The sequence below is a fragment of the Drosophila montana genome, unplaced genomic scaffold (genome assembly GCF_035044405.1).
Source record: "Drosophila montana isolate Dmon_TW-CO22-7 unplaced genomic scaffold, ASM3504440v1 contig_3083_1, whole genome shotgun sequence".
Classification (NCBI taxonomy): Eukaryota; Metazoa; Arthropoda; class Insecta; order Diptera; family Drosophilidae; genus Drosophila; species Drosophila montana.
Genome location: NW_026997957.1, coordinates 590,396 through 611,629, shown reverse-complemented (window position 1 = coordinate 611,629; position 21,234 = coordinate 590,396). Strand labels below are relative to the sequence as shown.

At 46.4% G+C, this 21,234-nt stretch overlaps 6 protein-coding genes across 7 annotated transcripts; 3 read left to right on the top strand and 3 right to left on the bottom strand.

Moving 5' to 3' along the window:
- Window positions 1-1,042: 1,042 nt before the first annotated feature.
- ago (archipelago) lies at window positions 1,043-10,753 on the bottom strand. Of its 2 annotated transcripts, none has more exons than XM_064685663.1 (8): window positions 10,339-10,753; window positions 6,561-7,894; window positions 4,354-6,153; window positions 4,111-4,292; window positions 3,823-4,048; window positions 3,541-3,751; window positions 3,301-3,472; window positions 1,043-2,516 (listed from the first exon to the last, which is right to left on the bottom strand). In XM_064685663.1, the coding sequence occupies exons 2-8, from the start codon at window positions 7,830-7,832 to the stop codon at window positions 2,405-2,407; spliced, it is 3,975 nt and encodes a 1,324-aa protein (XP_064541733.1). In that variant the 5' UTR covers window positions 7,833-7,894; window positions 10,339-10,753; the 3' UTR covers window positions 1,043-2,404. The 2 variants fall into 2 exon arrangements, with proteins under 2 accessions (XP_064541733.1, XP_064541732.1); XM_064685662.1 differs by having other exon boundaries at window positions 10,553-10,753.
- Window positions 10,754-10,875: 122 nt separating this feature from the next.
- On the top strand, window positions 10,876-12,403 carry LOC135430852 (solute carrier family 66 member 3). The gene is made up of 4 exons (XM_064685666.1): window positions 10,876-11,224; window positions 11,307-11,566; window positions 11,982-12,102; window positions 12,157-12,403. The coding sequence occupies exons 1-4, from the start codon at window positions 10,954-10,956 to the stop codon at window positions 12,285-12,287; spliced, it is 783 nt and encodes a 260-aa protein (XP_064541736.1). The 5' UTR covers window positions 10,876-10,953; the 3' UTR covers window positions 12,288-12,403.
- On the bottom strand, window positions 12,330-15,949 carry LOC135430850 (NF-X1-type zinc finger protein NFXL1). Its single transcript, XM_064685664.1, has 10 exons — window positions 15,746-15,949; window positions 15,077-15,690; window positions 14,860-15,018; window positions 14,598-14,714; window positions 14,426-14,542; window positions 14,237-14,368; window positions 13,659-13,867; window positions 13,422-13,590; window positions 12,909-13,367; window positions 12,330-12,845 (listed from the first exon to the last, which is right to left on the bottom strand). Exons 1-10 carry the CDS (start codon window positions 15,858-15,860, stop codon window positions 12,420-12,422), a joined length of 2,517 nt encoding a protein of 838 aa, XP_064541734.1. The 5' UTR covers window positions 15,861-15,949; the 3' UTR covers window positions 12,330-12,419.
- Window positions 15,950-16,129: 180 nt separating this feature from the next.
- Window positions 16,130-18,352, top strand: LOC135430851 (phosphatidylserine lipase ABHD16A). Its single transcript, XM_064685665.1, has 8 exons — window positions 16,130-16,379; window positions 16,443-16,499; window positions 16,561-16,862; window positions 16,927-17,078; window positions 17,131-17,552; window positions 17,614-17,795; window positions 17,855-18,122; window positions 18,194-18,352. The coding sequence occupies exons 1-8, from the start codon at window positions 16,311-16,313 to the stop codon at window positions 18,302-18,304; spliced, it is 1,563 nt and encodes a 520-aa protein (XP_064541735.1). The 5' UTR covers window positions 16,130-16,310; the 3' UTR covers window positions 18,305-18,352.
- Window positions 18,324-19,374, bottom strand: LOC135430853 (zinc finger matrin-type protein 2). The gene is made up of 2 exons (XM_064685667.1): window positions 19,191-19,374; window positions 18,324-19,128 (listed from the first exon to the last, which is right to left on the bottom strand). Exons 1-2 carry the CDS (start codon window positions 19,291-19,293, stop codon window positions 18,647-18,649), a joined length of 585 nt encoding a protein of 194 aa, XP_064541737.1. The 5' UTR covers window positions 19,294-19,374; the 3' UTR covers window positions 18,324-18,646.
- Window positions 19,375-20,416: 1,042 nt separating this feature from the next.
- VhaM9.7-a (Vacuolar H[+] ATPase M9.7 subunit a) lies at window positions 20,417-20,895 on the top strand. Its single transcript, XM_064685668.1, has one exon. It carries the CDS (start codon window positions 20,540-20,542, stop codon window positions 20,795-20,797), a length of 258 nt encoding a protein of 85 aa, XP_064541738.1. The 5' UTR covers window positions 20,417-20,539; the 3' UTR covers window positions 20,798-20,895.
- The last annotated feature ends 339 nt before the right edge of the window (window positions 20,896-21,234 follow it).

Genomic DNA, 21,234 nt, shown 5'->3' with positions numbered 1-21,234 from the left:
AAATCTGATTAATCTAAAATTCAATTTTAAAAAGTGTTGAATCGACCCAATTTTCGAAGAAGTTCGATCGGAATTTTGAAATTGATTGTTTGAATACCAATCGATATTCGTAATCATCATTCAAAGAAATTATCGATAACTAACCAGCGATAAATCGTTAAAGAAATGTATATCGGTAAGTCCGATATTTTCCACATACCCTTGCCAACTAAACTGTAAATATATTTCTGGTGAACCTAAAGCACTAAATACTTGCGAAATCGGAAAAATTTTCCAAAATATGCATCCTCTGTTTAGCCGTCCCTAAAAGTAGCTGTCGCCCTGTCTATAAGCTGCAATGCCTTATGCATATATTAAAGTATTCGATGTTATCCCTGTGTGTGTGTGATTTTCAAGCAAATGAACTGCTTGCAACTGCTGCCCCGAAAAGTATGCAAGCCATTTTGATGCGTAGACCTTTACCTGGAATATCACTAAGCTTACCCTGCAAATATTCATATAAAAAAAAATAACAGCTTTATTCAGGGCTGCATCAATTTCGCAAAAAGCTGTGACGTAACAGCTTACCATTCGATTGTCCTGATCGATAACCTTCTGCTGCTGATGAGAGAGCAAGAGCAAGAGAGCAGTTGACAGCTTACAGTTACAGTTGCACTTGCACTCCATGAAATGAAGTGAACTAAAAAAAAAGGTGAATAACCATTATTTTAAATTTTTGGACTAAAACTTAAGCCTGCCAATTGATTGTTTTGAATATTACAATTGAAAAGCCGAACAAAACTTTACAAAGGAATTTAAGATTTACTTCATTTATTGTTACGATAATTATGCCATAAAGTATTTCAATTATTGTTAAGAGTTATCTTCTTTCTCACCCACCGGCCAAATACATTTGTGCGCCGCAATGTGAGTACAAATATATCGTATATATTCAATTATCGTTCTATTGGCCGTTATCGATGTGTTTTTTTGTTGTTGTTGTTGTTGTTGTTATTTTCAAGTATTTCGTTTGTTTATCACAAAAAAGGATAGAAAACAAACATAAAATCACATGCACATGCATTTTTTATTTAACTCTTGGTTTAATTATTATTCCTGCGTTTATTCAGATTTATGCTTAAATTTGTAGATTAATTTCAATTACTAATAAATCAGTCTATAATTAAAATATATGTTCGCTTAATGCTTTTGTGTGTGTATGTGTGTGTGTGTGTGTTTGTTTGTTTTGTATGTGTGAGTGTGTGAGCTGCCCCCCCGAATTGAGTACCACGAAATACTTAAATCTCTATATACGGCTCTGGCCCACCAAATAAGCAGGCAAACATAAAAAAAAATTGAAATTATTTCGATTTTTTTCTCGCAATAATTTTAAGCATATACCAACATACAATTTGTACGGAATTGCCACACGGGAAGCATTTTAACAAAAACTTTTTTAAATCAAATACATACTCTCAATTGCATACGTGTGTGTAATTACGCATGTATGAGTGTGTGTGTGTGTGTGTGTGTGTGGGCGTGTGTGTAAACAAAACAGATCGAACGAAACCACAGAATATATAGAAACAGAAACGACAACTCAAGTGGACACCAAAATGCTCTAACGGCAATATTAACATTATCATAATTAATTAATTAATCAATCATTTAAACAATTTACAATTTTAATCAATATATAAAGCTGTTTTTTCATAAAACGTTTTTCGGTTCATTCGATACGGAACAAAATATGTATGTATGTAAATGTTGTATATGCATAATACGTATATAGTTAATATTACATATTACACAATATGTACCCTAAGTATTCGACTTTCAATGCGATATATATATACGCATATATATATATTTATATATATATATGTATATAAAGATGTGTTTGCAGCACGTATTCATAATCAATAAGAACTAAGAAGCAAAAATTATGCTATTTTGTGGAAAACAAATTTTGGCTATATAAAAAGCAACGCAATTGAAACAAATGATAACGTTGAAAACTTTTAACACTCACAACTCTCAACTCCCATGTGTGTGTGTGTGTGTTTGTAGTGTATGTGTGTGTTTGTGTGGTGTGTGTGTGTGTGTGTGTGTGTGTGAGCAGCTGCATTTGTTGGCAAGGCAAGCGACGATAACATTCTGATTATGCATGACAGATAGACGCGTCCTCTTTGTAAGTGTGTGTGTGAGTGTGTGGGTATATATATATATATGGGTGTGTGTGTGTGTGGATGTATGTGTGATATCGCCTCCGGCTGCTCGTTCCCATTACGAGCTAAAGCGTTTTAGCGGCTATCGCGGCATTCGCGTTTATCATAACATAGAGCAGCTGGCGCCATCTTTTGCAGACAGGTTGCAAATGGAACTGCAACTGGAACTGCATCTGGAACTGTTCCTGGCACTGTTCCTACGAGCACTTGACACAAGCGCCCTCCACGTCGAAGTCCAATACCATTAGCTTTGTCTCCTCCGTGCCATTGCGTGAGCCCACGGCGCATATCAGCTTCGTGTCGTTCGCCCTGGTTGAGATAGGGAAAAATTTAAATATGACATACAAGTGTGTATATAATTAGGAAGACACTCGTTTTTGACGACCATTAATTTAATAAATAAAAAATATACAAAAGCGCATAGCTCTTTCTTTTACTCATTTTAGGGGAATGGGGGGGACGTATCGAATAAGAGAAATATTCATAAGATATGTATTCCATATGAAAACCCAAATATCAAGCTTGGTTTCTACTTAAGGTCAAAGAACCATGTCTCAATGTCAATATATATCGATATTATAAAACGGAAGGAAATATAGAAAAAAATTATAAACTCTTTTTTAACTCAGGGTTTTTGTAGCTTTCCTGATCGACAGACGGACATGGCTAGATTGAAGTACTATTCCCCTATTCTCAATAGGGTCGGGTTAAATAAAATTAAGTATGTTACAGTTGGGTGTAACAGACTCTGTAATACTCTGTTAACAGCGCAATAACAGTTAAAAATAGTGGGAACAGTCGTCAATATTGGCTTGGTGACAGGCTAAACTCAGTTTACAATTAGTAGAGTTATTTTTGATTAGACTAGAATAGGTTCTCGTCTGGCTGAGGATCTGCATGTTAAGACTAAAGGCATCGATCGACTATATCTGTTGGGTAGGTTCTTTTTAACCGCCTTCTTCCTCGCCTCCTCAGCAGTTTCCTTGCCAGGACGACCTTTACACTTAATCTAGGCATCTGGCAAGCTTGTCTCTAGCTTCAATGGCGACCAGCTTCGGCCAGAGTAGAGTATAGTATGCATATATATAAGTACCTGATGCGCCAGACAACGCCGCCGGAGCCACCGGAGTCGAGTGCCACCAGATTGCGTATAAAGTCGCCCGTTTTGACGTCCCACAATTTGACGGTGCCATCATCGGAGCTGGTCACCACAAAGCGCGAATTGAACTGCAGGCAGGTGACCGCGGACTGATGCTTATTGGGACCTGGCAAGGATTAAAGAGTCATTCAATTAATTAATCAATCGAGACGAACAAACGGCAAAGAAAGTTACCCGATAGCGTCTGCAGGCACTGGCCCGTTGTTATGTCCCAGACCTTGACGGTGGAGTCGGCATTGCCAGAGACGAGTATGTTCTGGCGCAGCTCCATGCCCGAGGTGAGGCTTTGGTGGCCCATCAACGTGTGCTTGCAATTGCCCGTCTCCACATCCCACACCCGTATCGACGTGTCCAGCGAGCCGGAGACCACATGAAGGCCATCAAACTGCAACAATGAAGGGGATTCGGATTAGGAGATTGTTTATTTTAGAGCATGGCCTAGTTGTTGGCTTTTACCTGCAAGGAGTAGACGCGATTGGTGTGTCCTTGCAGCGTGTGCAGGCACTCCTGTCGCTCGGGATGCCAGATCTTGACCATGTAATCGTAGGCACCAGACACGATCAGCTTGCCATCGTATTGCACACATCGAACCGCCGCCAGATGACCCACCAGCACATGCAGACACGTGCCCAGCTCAATGTCCCACACACGCAGCGTAGCATCCCGCGAGCCGCTGACCACCCTGGTTAACAACAAGATTGGGATTAGTTATATTCAAGTAGATTCGGGACAACCTTCGCTTACTTGTTGCCATGCAGATGCATGCAGCGCACCGTTGAGGTGTGGCCCTGGAGTGTGTGGACGCAGCTGCCGCTCTCCATGTCCCACACCTTGAGCGTGCGATCCGTGCTGCCGGAAATTATGATATTGCCGGACATTTGCGAGGACCAAACGCCGCCCGTGTGACCCACCAAGGTGCGCAGGCACTGGATAAAAACAGATAGAGATTAATTGAGATTCATCGTAAGAGTTGAACTTGCAGCTTACCTTGCCATTGACGGCAGACCAAACTTTAAGCGTATTGTCATCGGAGCCGGAGACAATGCGATTGCCGGAGAACTGCAGGCAGGTGATGACATGATCGTCATGACCCTTGAGCACCTTGGGCTTGCGGACGGGCCGCGAACGCCAGTTCATCTCGATGATGTGCTGTCGCATGTACGCCGCCTTCCAGGGTGACGCAATCGGCGGCATATTGCCGTCGCGTCCACGCTTGGGCCGATCGCTGCGCGTCTCCGTTAGGATCTGAGCCTTGCGGCACTTCTCCTTCCACAGCAGATTGTCGTCGCAGAGGAAACGCCAGCTGCGGCACGTTTGTGCGGCGCGCAACAAATCCTTCGGCTCCAGATATGAGAGCACAAACAGCGCCAGCTCACGCGGCAGCAGCGATATAAAATCGCGCTGGAATTGCGGCTCGATGACCTTCATCATGTGACGCACCTGCGAGGGATCGCAATGATCGATCAGACGATCCACGGCCAGCAGCCGTTCGGCATGGGACCAGCGCTGGAATTGCGCTAGCCAATGCTGCAGCTCGGGCGGCGGATTGTCGCGTGTCGGCATCAGAGCACGCGGCGTACGCCGGCCCAGAGCCGGCGAGCTGCCCACCAGACCACACGTTGTGGGCGTAATCGTTAGCATCACGGCATTGCCTAAGGGCTGCTGCGTTGAGGAGCGCGGTGTTGAGGCAAAATCATAGGCAATGCGCTTACGGCTATTATCGCCCGCTCCGGCAGCAATGCCACCGCCAGCCCCGCCGCCGCCCCCACTGTTCGTTATGCTCATCGAGTAGTCGCCATCCAGCAGACGTCCCTCGTTGTATTTACGCTTGCGCTGCTGCTGATGTTGCTGCTGATTTTGTTGCTGCTGCTGGACGCAGTCGCTGGCAACGGCTTCGTCGTGATAGCTGTCCATGGCGTCCATGTCGAGCGCTTCGCTTAGACTGGCATTGCTGCCGCTGCGACTGTTGGCCAGGATGCTGTTCTGGCATGTGCAAATCTCTTCCAAATCGGAACAGTTGTTCTCCTCATCGCAATTGCCCCACGGCTCCTCGGCACTAAAGTCACCCGGCTCGACAACGCCGCCGCCGCCGCCGTTGTCAGCATTGCCGGGATTCTCCTCAACAACAATGCCCAGGACAATGGCATCGTTGGTGCTGTTGCGTGTGGCTTCAATGCGGCGACGCGGGCGATTGATGTTGTTGTTGTTGTTGTTGCCGCCAGCTGCCAGTCCGCTGCGTGCCAGAAAACGCTCCTGTGTCTGGGCGCTGGCATTCACCTGCCTCGTGGCCGCCTTCACGGTCGCCGCTGCGTAATGACAACGTGCCGAGGATGTGGTCGATGTGGCCGAGGTCGATGGCTGCGCATCCACGTCCAGCGACTTGGCCAGCACGCTGGTGCGACTGCAGCCGCTCTCCTGGCTCGTCTGCGAGCCCACCGAGCTGAAGGATGTGGCCAGTGGCGCGGCAGCATCCTTTTCCGTCTGCTGGCAGCTCGTCGAGGAGGCGTTCAGGTTGTCATTCGAGTTGGTGCTCGTGTAGACATCTGTGCGATTGCTGGTGGAAGTGGACGCGTTGCTGCTGCTGCTGCTGCTCCCGCTGCTGTTAACGCTGGACTTGACCAGCACCACAAAGGGCAGCTTGGAATTGGTGCTGGAACTGTGCTGCGGGCAGGCAATAGCATAATCCAGCGTTGAGCCCAAATTAAGTTTGGCAGTGGACTTGCTCAGTCGGCTGTTCGTGTACTTGCGGCTGCTCGTGGGCGTCGTCGATAGATCCTTGTACGTGCACTATAAGTAGGAGACTCCATTAGCTGGCAGAACATTTTCAAAGGGGGAGAAAGAGATTTCCTAAAGGAGGGAGCGGGATCTGCTTATAACAAGGGTCTTAAAATCCCTGAACTATGCTCTAAAAGCAGGATTCCGATAAGGAACGGACAGACAGAAAAACCTAGCTGCAACTGATCAGCTCGTCCTGATCGAAGACGTCTCTTTTATAGTTATCTGTAGCTAGCTCTGTCTAGACTCGACTGTTTATGCTGCTCAGGAATACAGATAGGCATGGCTGCATCTAATCAAATCGTCCTGATTAAGAATGTATATAGCAGGAATCAAAGACGTCTCCTTGATAGTTATCTGTGGCTAGCTATAGACTCGACTGCTCAGGAATACATAAGCTCATCTATTTCTTCATTTACCTTGCTGTCCGAGGAGAAGGCGCGCGCCTGGCTGCTGCTGGGCCAATCATCGCTGCCGCCGCCGCCAGCTCCAGCTCCTGCTCCAGCTGCTGTACCTGCTCCTGCTCCAGCTGCTGCTGCTGCTGCTGCGGCTGCCGCACGATTGATCAGACTTAGATTGAGGCGATTTTTGCTTATCAGCGAACTTGTGCCGAGTATAATGCCGCCGGTGAGTCGCTGTTCGGTCTCAAAGTCGCGACGCTCGATGCGATCCATGGAGTCGATGTCCGCCTGGCTGAGGGTGCTGCTGGTGGTCGAGCTGGCGGCTGCCGTCGCCTCCGCGCTGGCCGTCAGGCTCATCTGCTTTAGCCGAACGGTCATTTGTCTGTCGTGCAGCGAGCTGCTTGCCACATCCGCTAATCCGTTGCCGCCGCTGCCGCTTTCCGTTTCAGACTTAACTCCTCGGGGCTCCTCCGCCTCGAATTCATCGCTGAGCCGCTTCGGTTTGCCCGCGAGCAGCTCGGACTGGACAGCCGGATTGCCGGCGGAGGCGCTGGCATGAGTATGTGATTGCGGCTCGTCCACAACAGGTGTCTCCAGGAATATTTTGGAGCCATCGGCTGTTGTGATGATGCCGTCAGCAGTGCAAGCGACGCCTGCGCTGCCATCGATCTGTGATGTATTGGGGCAGTCTAGGGGCATGGAGCGCACCTCATCGTCGTCGTCCTCCTCCTCGACAATTTCCTCCTCCTCATCGAAATCATCCTCATCGTTTATAAGGCATACAACGGGCGGCTCGTCATTGAAGAAAACATTATTCAGCGAACTGCGCTCCTCGGAGGCGGCATCATCCTCGCTGCGCCTGCGTCCGTTCTCATTGCCATTGAGCGTATCTGTGGAGGAGCTGTCGTCGACGGGCACAACGTCCACGGTCGAGGCAGCCCCGCCCCCCGTGCTGGTGGGCAGTGAATTGGAAGAGCTTATCTCGTATGTCTCCAGGACGCCCGTCTCGGTACTGGACTCATCATCGATCACGACGGCAAAGCCATGTTGCGAATTTGAAGAGACACAGTCCTCCACGTCTTCCCTCAACTTGGACATAGATTCAGTTACTGCTGCGCTTCGCTCCTCTAATCTCGCTTGGCTAGTGCTTGGCTTTGGCTGTGGCTGTCGCTGTGATGCTTGAGGTGTTAGCGGCTTTAGTTGGCTCCCAGTTCGGCTGCTGCTCTCCTGCTGAGCGTCGTCCTCGGCGCTTTCACAATTACTGCTAGCAACTGAACATCCTTTTTCCATAATACTATCACTATGCGCGGCGGGAAGTCAATCTCTGCGTGCACTGCTGCTGCTTTCCTCGCCTGCAAGTTAACAAAAATTGCTTTAAGTCTAGTTTTTTGGACATTGAAAGCAACGTCTACATGTTTTTATTCGAGCTCGAGAGCTACATTTATAAAGGAGTTTCTCCTGACCGACAATTATCGAGGCACAGCCCAAGACGTTACAGCGGGAAAGTTTCTCGGAGGAGAGCTGAGAACACGGGGTTTGGGAATATTCGAGATCCAAGCGGGAAAAAATGATTTCTTTTAAGTGTGCTTTGGTGAAGGTGAAGTCCTGGGCCTGTGTGTCCTATGTATTTAAGGTTCAGACTAACAAACGCAGGTCGCCGGTTCAAATCCAACATGGAACATAGAATGTATAGACAATTTAGGGTGCTTCGGTATATACGCTAAAATTTAGGAGTCGAAAAAATCAGCCTTAAAGGTGTCAGGCTAACAAGCGAACGGTCGCCGGTTCAAATCCAACATAGAGTCCATAGACAATTTAAGATGTTTTGGTATATACAGTGAAAATTTGGGGCATAATATAATAGGAGTTTTCGCTAGGAGTTCTCCCTTTGGCGCGACTTGCACAAACGATACGGTCGCCGGTTCAAATTCAACATAGAACATAGAATCAATAGACATTTTAAAGTGCTTTGGTATATAGTGAACATTTGAGAGATAATATAATAGAAGCGTCCGTTAGGAGTTCTCAGTGTATATAGCGCGAATAGCACAAACGATATGGGAACTACTTTTATTTAACTAAATATCCTTGGATCAAGGATCAATAATTATTTTTTGAGCCACTTAGCATGCTCGTCTTTGCTTACAATTTCATTAAACACACAATTAAATAATAATATCCTGCGACGATTATAACTAATCTTTAACTTACATGAATTAATTTAAGACGTCGCAGTTAAACTTGTAAGCTATCCTTTTTTTTTTCTACCAGCAAAAAAACCCGCTAGGAACGAGCCGCTGTTGGCTTCGACCGCGACTGCGACGCTCTGTAAAAATTCCCACAGAACGCGAAGCATGGGCTAAGAGGCAAACGGCAAAAGTAATAAGCACGATGAGAGATCGTGTGCAGGCAGTTTTCTGCTGTCTGTTGTCTGTTGTATCTCTCTCTCCCTACTACGTTCGCCTGATGAAGATGAGACTGAGAATTGCGAAAAAAAAAAAATCAAAAATCAAAAGAAAAGAAAAGCAGTGGGAAAAATGTTTGTAAAGCAGCAGCCGCCGCAGCAGCCGTCGTCTCAACAATCAAAAACTGGCAAAGGAAATCACAAAAGTGCATCGGCGGAAGAAGCTAAAACGGCGCGAAGTAGAATGGGCAAAGAAGATGAAACGGGTATTACAACAAACATACAAACACATTCCCACACACACACACACACACTCACACACACTCACACACATGTACTCACACAGATCAGTAGCCCAGGCAGGCCTGGCTGAAAAGGTAAAGGCATGCGATGACAAGAGCAAAAGTAACGGACGGAAGAAGAAGCAATAAAGATACACACCACCAACAACAACAACAACAGCAGCAAAGACAACGATAGCGTACACCTTGCAATTTAAGCCGCTATCTGTTTGCGCTCTCTGCTCTCCCTCTCTCTCTCGCGCTCGCAACACAGTCATCAGCGTCGACCATCAGTCTCAGACTCGCCCTCTCACTCGCTCGCTCTCGCGCACAGCATCAATTCAACGCACACAAACACACGTACACACGCGTACAGACAACGAAAAAGGGATCATTGCAGGCCGCGGGCTGCATGAACAGCAGTCGAACAACAAAGGCCGATCCGCATAGGAATTTTCTCTGCACACACGCACACAGGCGCAAACATGTGTATGTGCATGTGTAGATCCTGTGTTGCATCACGCGCAAAGCAGATCAGATGTGCACGAGAATGTCGCTGCTTTGCGCCGTCTAAACCCTCCCCTTCTCAAAAATGGCTGTTGACCTCCTCTGAAGGTTTAAGGGTCTCCGTCCACGTTTTCGGTCTCAGTTTTGCTTCATTTTGTGTCCGCTTTCACACGGCATTCGTGTTACCTGTGCTGCGACCACGACAAGACACAGGACTAAAGCGAGAATGAATGCCCCGACCCTCGCTTGTCATCCATTAATGTCGTTTTCAAGGCACAAATAGTTTTTTCATTCTAAGTACGATACATAGACAAATGACCATGGGAATTGGAGAAATGGGTATTCAAAGAAAAAAATCCTTAAAGTTAGTATGAAAAAAGGAAATAACTGAATTGTATTGGCCCTAACCCCACTTTTCTGCACCTGCACTAAGCGAGAGCCAGCCCCATAATTCGTGGAGCAAGCAACAAAAGAAAAAATGTGAACATTGTTGTACACATACAAAAGCGACTACGTCGGATGTCGTATGCATACACACACACGCACGCAGGCACACATACAGAACAAATGTCACGACATGCATAAGAAAATGTGCTTACTTTACCCCTAGATAGCTTTATTTTGCACTTTGAACAACAGAATTCATATATTTGGTATACACTTGCGGCATGCAATTGCATTTGATCTTAATTGTTTAACTATTTCATCCGTTTTACACTTTTTGCGTTTAGTTCACGCACACACACATATACACACACTTGCCCATGCACAAGAAGCATTTGCCACCGAGCACACGTTTAATTGAATTTACAACGTACGTTTCTCTGCCGTTTTCTTCAATGTGCCGTCAGCTCTCCAGAATTATGATTTTGTTTAACCGTATTAGTATTATTCTGACAAACAAAAACAAAAATTCTTAAATTCAGACAGAAAAATAACTAAATGACTTGAGCTGCGCTGCCACTGTATGTCAGCAGCACCAAAGTATCGAGCCAAAGCATCGATACGCTGCCCGCAACGCTAACGTATCGATAGTTGGGGCAGCAGCCGTATCGATACCATCGAGTTATGCTATTCGATAACATATGTTATTGGGGATTGTTTTAATTTTGTTTTAAAAAATGTTTTTAATTGTGTGAAACATGCCAAACTGACTGAATGAGCAACAAAAAAGCAGATCGTCTGTATATTATACTGATGTAGGATTTTGCTTGGAATAATGAAGTGCACAGCTGCATATCGATATATAGGCCCGCCCGCAATCGATTGCTTGTGTTTAAATCAAGTGAAAAGGCCCATTAATATTAGTTTCGCTGCTGCAATGGCTACAACGGCGGCGTCCGAGGGCTTTGGGGACATTGTGTCCCATTACCTGGACAAGGGAATAGTGCTTATAATAGCGGATCTGCTGAGTTTAATAACAGTCTCCTCATGCCTGGTCATTAAAGTGCCGCAAATAAACACTATACGCGAAAACCAATCGTCTAAAGGTAAGAGCCCGCCCCACAACTGTTATTAACGCCCACTCACCCGCAACCGCATACCGATTCCTTGCTCTCGCTCTTTTGGCAGGCATCAGCGTCCTTGGCCTATGCCTGGAACTGTTCAGCTATACCGTTATGATGTCCTACAATTATACCGCTGGCTATGATTTTCTATCCTACATGGAGTATCCTGTGCTGCTGCTGCAGGAATATGTGCTCATCTACTATGTCTTCAAATATCAGGATATGCTGGGAAAGCGTACACAAATCTTTGCCGTTTTCTACGCGACCGTTGCAACGCTTATCTATCTAAAACTCTTTCCCATTATCGTCCTAACGTTCCTGGTGGTGAGTAAGAGACCTTTATCTCGCTATCGGGCATGTCCACAAACTTAGTCAATAGTCAATATCACAGCTGCGAAATCGATTAGAATGTGCTCCGACTAGATAACGAGTTGGGCTCAAACTCGTTTTACTTTAACTAATTATGTTATGATGATTGCTTTTGTTTTTGTTTTGTTTGAGTCTGAGCATAATGAGGCGCTCGGAACTGATCTGAACTGGGCATCATTGGCGAAGGTCATCTGTGTGTTTGTTGTATAATATTTCTGCTGCTTCTATTTATATACGCACACAATGCTCTCGCTGACCATTAGCACTGGTATATTGTGTGAATAATACAGTAAACGCTGCCTTGGGCGAACACCTGTCTAATAGCAAAGATTTCCGCATTTATCATTTGCCATTTCAATTTTCCCGACAGCCCTTCTGCACTCCGATTGGAGCCACCAGCAAGGTGCTGCAGCTGTTGGCCATATTGCGCACAAAGGATGCCAGCTCCGTCAGCCGCACAACGTGGGCCCTGTCCGCCTTCACAAACATGAGTATGAATATAAAACTGGTTTATCCAAACCAATCTTAACTTGTTAATATTTTAGCCCGCATCTATACGGTGTTTGTGCAGTCGCAAGATTGGATGCTGCTTTCAAATTTCCTGATATCCACGTTCCTCAGCTCGAGCGTGTTTGCCGCTGCATGCGTTTACAAGAAGAAGACGAAGGTGGCTTGAGCAGCCGGGCCGGGACGAAACAATACTCAAAAGACACGCGCCTACAGTTATCAGTTGTTTATGGTTATGTGTAGATATTCTATTATAAATTCAAATATCATTTTTGGTATTCGTTATTGGTCCATGTGTTGTTTAGCTATCCGCATAGTATGCCACGCCCAGTGCGCCCATTGCGGCCAGCAGGGCCAAGGCATAGATGCCCCAACGTTGCCAATCGATTTGGTAACTGGTGGGCTGCACATCCAAAGCTTTGCGCTCTTTGTGCTTGCGCTTGGCGAACTTTTGCTCGTATTTTTCCAGCTCTAGACGATTCTTTTCCTGTTCCTGCTTTAGTTTACGTTCCAGCTGCTGCTGTTCCGTAGCCTTCGCCTTGGACAGCTCTGCCAAACAGTTCGCATCGCAGTTTAGCTCAGTTTGGCCCGCACGATGCTTGTCGCAAGCTATCTCCAATTTGAGCCGCTTGCAGGCGCAATAGATGCGCACCTTCTTCCGGCACAGCTCCGGATTGGGACACGGGCCGGGATGGCAGACGGTAATGCAGCGATGGCCGCAATCGAACTGTGCAGAAAAGTTGAATATGATTATGAGTCTGAGACACTTTGTGGCCAAGAGAATACGAACGTTTTTGAGGCAGCGATTGCCACAGCTGCCAAACTTTTGCCGGCGCTCCAGCGCCTGCTGCACACTGCCCTCCTCCTCGTTGAAGTACTCGCTGCACTTGTACATGACCTGGTTGAGGCCGCAGTGGCATTTGGCTTTGATGACAAAGCCGCACGGAGCACAGGGCGGCGCATGGCAGCCTTTGGTGCAGGCATGCGTGCAGCCCGGGGGTCGTGGTATGGCGCAGCCTTCCTCGCAATTGGCACAGCCCGTCTGCTGGTGCATGTCCTGGGGCTGGGGCACTGCATGGCAGACCAATTGGCATCGATGATTGCCGCATTTCAATTGACGCGCACATTTGCGCTGGCAGGACGTCGGCTTCGAGTTCCAGCAGGGCCAAGTGGCCAGCTCGTGGCCGCCAATGCAGCCAACGCGGACGCCCTCCTCGCAGCGCGGATGCGGCAGCGCACGGTATTCATACTAAAACGGAAAGGACTTTAGGTGGGGAATACCAAGGCAAAATGTGAGGCTTACCTTGTGCTGCTGCGCCGGCTTGGGCACACGCAGTGCTGCGTGGCAGCGCGCCTTGCATATGTGGCCACAGCCGCTGGTGTCATTGGGCAAGCCACATGGCTGCACGCAGGGCGGACACTCTCCCTTGTGGCAGCGATGCTTTATGGCATGATGACACTTGGACGTGATGCTGCAGCGAGGCAAATGGCTTGAGATTAGCATAAACAAATAATATATATCAAATATTTGGCTACGAACCGGCACAGCTCCTGGCAGACAATGCGAGCGCTCCTCTCCCGGCCGCAGGGCACGCTGCGATGCGTCTTGCCGCAGCGACAGTTCACCTGCGATTCCAGTTTGCAGGGATAACAGGGCCCGTGGTGGCACACCGACTGGCACTTGTGCTTGTTGCAGCTCAGCTGCTTGCCGCAAATCTTCTCGCAGGGCGGACACTGGTCGCCGCAGCACTAGAAAAATAAACATATCTATTGGTTAAGACTAGAAAATACCCTGTAATCAGCGAACATGCGTATAAAATGCCTTCTATAGAGGCTGACTGTAGTTTATGGAATTTAAAAGGCTTTTAATAATGGCAGGCAATCAAAAAAGGAGTTCATTTCGGGAGAAGGTAAAATATGCCCCATTTCGAACCTACATACCAAGTATGTTGTTTCTAATATAATGCATAGACAGACGCAGGCACAGAAAGCAGGGAAAGGTTCGAATGACACAACTTGTTTCGCTAATCAATAGTTTATACACGGCTTCAAATGTGACTGTTTCTGTCTGTTCTACATATTTAAACAAAGAGTCAAGTACACATGAAATTCTTATACCTTGCGATTACAGGCATGCTTGCCACAATCGCGCATCTGCTTGCACTTGGTTTCGCAATTGAACTCCTTGGAGCAGGGCAGCTCCTTCTCATGCAGACCGCAGCGGCACTTCTTCTTGGTGCGCACCAGGCACTGCAAAGGCTTTTATTATAAATCTTGCTTATTTAAGTGGATTGTGGCGTCGCTCACCAAATTGCAAGCGCCGCGATGGCAGCGCTGCGCACAGCTATGCTTGCCGCAGGACAACAGCTTCTGGCAGGTGTCGCCGCATGTTTCCGCCAGCTCGCTGCAGCCGCCAGTTCTGGTCTGTAAAGGATCGGTCAATTAGTACATAAATCAAATAAATTATTGTATTGCTTACGCTCTTGCCGCAGGGACAGCTGCGCACGCCCAGAGGACACTCTCCGCCGGCACAGGGTCCAGCGTGGCACACCTTGTCGCAAAAATGCAGGCCACACGCAAAAGGAGCGCCACAAATCTAACAAAGGAAAAGATAACTAAAGTTATTTACAAGTAATTTATATCTTATCAGTCAGTTGTAATAGCCTGTAGCCATTAGGAAAGTACACAGAGGGAAGTCACGCAAAGGGAGTCTTAAATGGATCCCCTCTCTTTTTACTTACATTGTTGCACTTCCATTTGGGCTCGGCACAGTTGACAATCTTCTCCTCGCGTTTGCATTCGCAGAACTGTGAGCTCTTGCTGCTGCAGGGCGGGCACTGACCGGGCCGATGGCAGCGTTGGTTGCATTTGTGCTTGCCACAGGCCAAAAGCGATTGGCACTGGAAAACAGAGATTCATATTGAGGATCCGAAGTCAATTTGGAAAACTAAGGCCCACCCTTTGCTGACACTGCCAGTTCTTGTCGATGCAGCGCACGCTGCGCTTCGGCGATTTGCCGCACAAGCAGGAGCTCTGCGCGAGCTGGGCACACGGCGGACACGGACCGGGATGGCAGAGCAGCTTGCAGTCGTGGCCACATTTGGGCTGCAGCAGTTTGGCACAGATCTCGCCGCAGGAGTGCGGCACCAGAAACGGCTGTGGCTGCGGATTCAGCTCCTTGCCGCAGAAGCATTCATACTGGGTGGGTCGATCGCCGGGCTGATAGTCCCGGCGACACTGGGGACAGCACCAGTGCAACGATTTCGGACGCTTGGGCGGCACATACTCGCCCAAATGATTGTAGTGGCCCGTCTGCTGCTGCTGCTGCTGCTCCGCCTTGACCTTCAATTGCATGACGCTGTCGTTGGCCCAACGCTGAATGCAATTCAGATGGAAGAAGCAATAGCAGCTCCTGCATGACCAAATGGACTCCACGCGTCGTATGCTGCCAATGCATATCAAGCACGTTGCCGCGCCCGAGTGCAACGTATTCTCCAGGAATGTGGCAGTGCGATTTACATTGTCCTTCCTCGATCCCTCCGTTGCGGCCTGGTAATGCTTGTATAAGAGATCTGGAGAAGGAGTAGATAAGGTCGACGACACGTCACAGCTTAAATTGTTTCTTACCAAGAATATGCTTTTCATCTAGTTCGCCTTCGTCCTCCGAGCTAGAGGCGTATGCATTCACAAGCTTCTGTGCGGCTGCCAGGTTTTTAGCCTGCGCTTTGTTAAACTTTTCCATTTTTTTTGCCGGTTTAAGTTGCGCTGAAATCTAAAATCGACTGCTGCGAATTGGACAAAACCAGGGATGCGATTAAATCGAACTGGAGCGAACTCCAAGGCACACTTTAACTGGTTACCCAACACTGCTCAAAACGTTAGCATGAGTCAGATAAAAAGAAAAATTCATAACTTGTCACAATATTTGCTGTATCAGTCACGCCAGTGTTGTAAATAAATCAAAAATATCATTTGTAAAATTTTTTTATAAAAAGTCGCACGACGAAGTAGAATAAATTTGGTTTTTTGCATTCCAAAACGTAACGTAACGTGAGAAACACGCGCCCATCTCTAGCAACCAAAAAGAACCAGTTCATATTGAAATTGCGTTCGAGTGGCCCTAACTTTCACAATTCAATAAAATAGAAAAAAAAAAAACCAAAATATTTTCAGACGCAAAAACAATTTCAATATGAGTTTCTTAAATTACATATTCGGGCCCAAGTTGTACATGGAGTACAGAGGTGTGCACGAGCCACAGGTATGTTGCAACCGCCGACATGTGGTAATATGAGAGACTCCCACAACCAATTTGTCATTGCAGCGGAAAATGTATGAGCCCGGCCCAGCTGAAAAGTTTGGTGAACAAATCTTGTCGACGGTGTGTTTGTGTGTGCGGTTGGCAATGTATAATTGAACTAATGTGGATTATTGTGTTACAGCTGTCGGTCGTGTGGTCTGTCAGCTATTACACGTCACCGCTGATCTTCACATTCCTCTATAGACGCGGCTACTTTGTGGCCGATTCGATGCCGACGCTGGCCAAGCTCACAACCAGCGTGGGCCTGATAGTCATCATATCGCTGTTTATGCGCGGCGTTGGTCGCCGTCAATCGCGCGCCTATACGAGCATGATAAATGCGCTGACGGTGGCGAAAGTCAACCGATCCTCGGATGCACTGCGTCGCTTCGACATTGACTTCTCGGCCTGGCCGGTGGACTTCGATGTGAAAGCCTTGGCGGGGTGAGTGTGGCAAGGCGGAGGCCGACTAAGCTTGCGCCCATCCAACTCGTGTTTTCCTCCACAGCGATGCCAAGAAGCCAACCACCATGGCCATTCGACGCGACAGCTTGAGCATTGCCACACTGCCCTGCGAGCTGATCGCCTATGTGGCCATACACACCTTTGGCCTGTCCATGATCTATCCCGGCTCCGTCAAGCTGCTGCAAAAATTCATGAGTATGTGCCAGTTGAGTGCAGCCGTATTCCAATTAATCCTTGTCGCTTGCAGGACCCGCCTTGATCGCGGGACGTGCCAAACTTATTGAGGAGGACAATGGCATACGCTATAAGGTGAAAACAATTGATTCCAACGAAATCGATACGCTTTTCATTGACAATCGCAACGACAATGTCGGCAACGGCAAGACGCTTGTCATCTGCTCCGAGGGCAATGCCGGCTTCTATGAGGTGGGCATAATGGCCACACCGATTGCATTGAAATACTCGGTACTGGGCTGGAATCATCCGGGCTTTGCCGGCAGCACGGGTCAGCCGCAGCCGGAACAGGATAAAAATGCCATCGATGCGGTTGTTCGATTTGCCATCAATCATCTGGGCTTTGCCGTCGAGGATGTTATCCTGTATGGCTGGAGCATTGGCGGCTATAGCACCCTGTGGGCCGCCTCCATATATCCCGATGTTAAGGGAGTGGTGGGTGCTGCATAAATAACTCTCAACTGTATCCAAATGTCACGCTCGTCTGTACTTTCAGGTTTTGGACGCCACCTTCGACGATGTGCTCTACTTGGCCCAGCCGCGCATGCCCGCCAGCCTGGGCGGCATTGTTCGCGTTGCCATACGGAAATATTGTAATCTGAATAATGCCGAACTGGCTGAGAAATACAATGGACCATTACTCTTAATACGCCGCACAGAGGACGAGATTATTGCCGAGTAAGCGTTCTGCTCTGATTTTGTTGCTTAAATATATGATGTATTTGTGTTTTCCATAGGGACAATCGCATTGATACAAATCGAGGCAACTATCTGGCGCTGTCGGTGCTCAAGTATCGTTATCCCAACTTGTTTGGCTCCACACAGTTGTCGCTGTCCAAGGGTTTGCTCTCGAAGCAATTGGAATCTTATAGCTACACCGTTGCCGAGGAGAAGCTGTGCATGTCACGCCTGATAACATATGCCTCGGATGAGGGCAAATCATTTCCCATGCTCATTGGAGCCGATTACAATGATGAGATGCGCAACCAAATGGCTGTGTTTTTGGTAAGTTTTGCAATTATGTTAATACAAATTATTTTATTGCTACTTATTCACATTTTTGATCATATTTTCAGTTGCGCAAGCATTTACGCGATTACAACTCGTCGCATTGCACACAGTTGCCGGGCGAGTTCTTTAGCATTCCCTGGGATATACCCATCGAACATGGATTCGTATTTACTTAAGGCCCCTCAATATATATGATTGGGTTGGCAGTCACAAAAAATGGTATTCGTGTGCGTTTTTTTTGTTTTTGTTTTGGGGCGTTTTAAGTTTAAGAATTAGTGAAAATGGTTCAAGTCCTTTCTGCATTTTAACTGCTTATTAAATTATTACTTGATCGAGCTGTTGTACAATATACAATAACTGGTGTAAAATTGTCTTATACATATACAAATATATATATAATGAAATAAATGTCGCAAACCAATCACAGTCATAGCGATTAGCCCGGTAAACGGGTTTCGTTGGTAGAAAATGTTTCTATTTCTATATTCTATTATTAATTACAGCTTAACTCTGAAGGCCTATGAGTTTTTCTTTGAGCCGCCAAACCCAGAGAAACCCATTATGGCGGCCATATCGTCGGGCATTCCTGTCGCAAACTCGTCGTTCTCCTCGGCCTTGCGTTTGCGCTCTTTTCTCTTCTCTTTTCTGTGCTCCTTGTAGCGATCCTCTTCCTCTTTGGCCTCGCGCAGTCTCTTCTCCAGCTCGTAGTCTTTTTGCTTCTCGGCCATTTTCTGTTTGTTTTGCTGAAAGCGATCCTTCACCTGGTCAACGGTGCTGCGCTCCACCTTCATCGACATGCCCAGATTGCGCTGGTGCTTCTTGCCATTGATGTGATCCAGAAAGTTGATCGAGTCCTTGACAACACAGTCGCAAACATTGCAATAGTAGCCGCCTGATTGTGAGGTAGGTGTGTTTTTGTTTATCACAACGCTTTTGCCCAATTTGCTGTCCAGGTCAACCTTGTAGTCGCGTCTCTTCAGGTTTTCCCGCTGCACTGGCTCTGTGGCATAGAAATGACCGGTTTACAAAAGGATTCCCTGCAATGTCAGTGGAGGGCATTACCTTCGTCCTTTGGTGCAGATTGGTTGAGCAGGCGCTCTTGGGCCAGCTTTTGATACTCGTTCTTGTCCCATTTTCTGCGATGATCATCTGGTCGCATCGTCATTTTGGCAAATTTCTCTGCAATCGTGTTTAATTATACAAAAGGCAATTTTTTTTTACTTTATTAGAGCGATACAAAAATGTTATAACTATCGATAAATTCTGTGCGCAGTGTTGCATCACTAATGAGCGGCAGGGGCTGTTTCCGATTTCCGATAAACTGCCGGAATTAACTAGTTAATAGTGCATAGGTGTGATCGCCTGCTGTTTTGCATGCAATTGTCTCTGTCTCCGGCAGATTAGGGATATTCTCTATAGATGAATTATCACCTGGTTGGCTGAACTCCTCGCAATTATTGGACAGCTTCTTTGTATGAATCCTATGAATAAAAATTGATATATAAAGTAATAAAAACGGATTAAATTTGTTACGTTTTATGTCTAGTCAAGTTGTCCTTGCGTGTAAAGCTGCTGCCGCACTCTTCGCAATTGTAGCATTCCGTATGCGATGATTTGTGACGATGGAGCGTGGATTTAAGACTAAAAAGCTTGCCGCAGCCTTCCTCCGAGCACATATACATTAACATTATGTTGCTGTGACACATTCTTATGATAAAGGACAAGATTAAATTATTTTGTAACAGGTATCAGATACTTAACTTACTGATTGTGACGATCCAAGGAATCTTTGCGGGAAAAGTTTTTGTTGCATTGTTTGCAATCATGCTTAGTATTAGAGTCTTGCCGGTGCGTCGAGGAGTGTCGTTTTAACGTCCATCTTGTGTTAAAAACCCTACCACAGCCATCCTCCGGGCATACAAACTCATTGCAAGTCCAGTTAATCATCACTAAATTAATTTTAAATTGTGCACCAGCAAATGTCGATAACTTAACGATAACACAATCAGACAAGGTCAACTGCGAAGACAAAACTGATTTTTCTCAGCAACATTTAGAGATGCAAATTCTATTTTAACTGCTTGTTAACAATGAACTTACCGTATATGTAAAAATGATTAAGATACGCGTTAAAATTAATTGTAAACAAATTTCAGCTGCGACGCACCACAGCCTCAGCTACCACCACAACCTCAAGTGAAAACCAACCTTTTGTATCGAGTAGTCGGTATTTTCGACTACATATATCGATTACAAATGTAATTTCGTTATCGACTTTTTATTGATTTTACGAATATAATTCTTATTGGAAGCAAAATCTTACCTCAATTCAAAAGTGTTTTTTATCAAAATTGATTAATTGTGCGACTTTGCAACTGAAAAAAAAGCGTGATTTCATACTTAAGCCAAATATGGGCGCTGCATTCTTCCCGGTATTGTTTTTCACAGCCGTCTGGGGAGCTGTGGGCATCGGTATGCCCATTATGACTCCAAAGGGTCCGCATCAGAATTTAATACGCTGCATTCTGATGCTGACTGCGGCTTGCTGCTGGCTCTTCTGGCTCTGCTGCTACATGGCCCAAATGAATCCATTGATTGGCCCAAAGCTAAAGCGTCATGCCCTCGCCATGATTGCCAAGTCGTGGGACAACCAACTCGCAGACGGCTAAATGCACAACCAGCTGGCACACATTAAAGCTAAAAATCTGTTGTTGTATAAACCATGTTCACCAAAATGTATAAATAAATTGTAAACGTTTAAAATTTATTGCTAATGTTTATTATTTTCTTAAGAATTGATTTTGGCGCCGCAGAGGCTCCGCTTGGGCCTGCCAACCCGATCGAAAGAAGAAAAGCAAAAGAGAGAGAGAGAGAGGGAGAGGGAGAGTGAGTGTTGATTAATGCGCCTGCGCAACTGTTAATTCTCTTTGAGCTCATCTTCAACTCTCTTTGGAAGTGAGTGTAGCTGTGATTCCAAATCGCATTGGATTCAGTTTTCGTTCAGCTTCGGGCGCGTTCAGTTGTGTGTTTGAAAATGTTTGTGCTCTCTATATAAACCGTTAAAACGTTAAAAGCATATTTTGTGCATTTGATAAATCTTTGAATG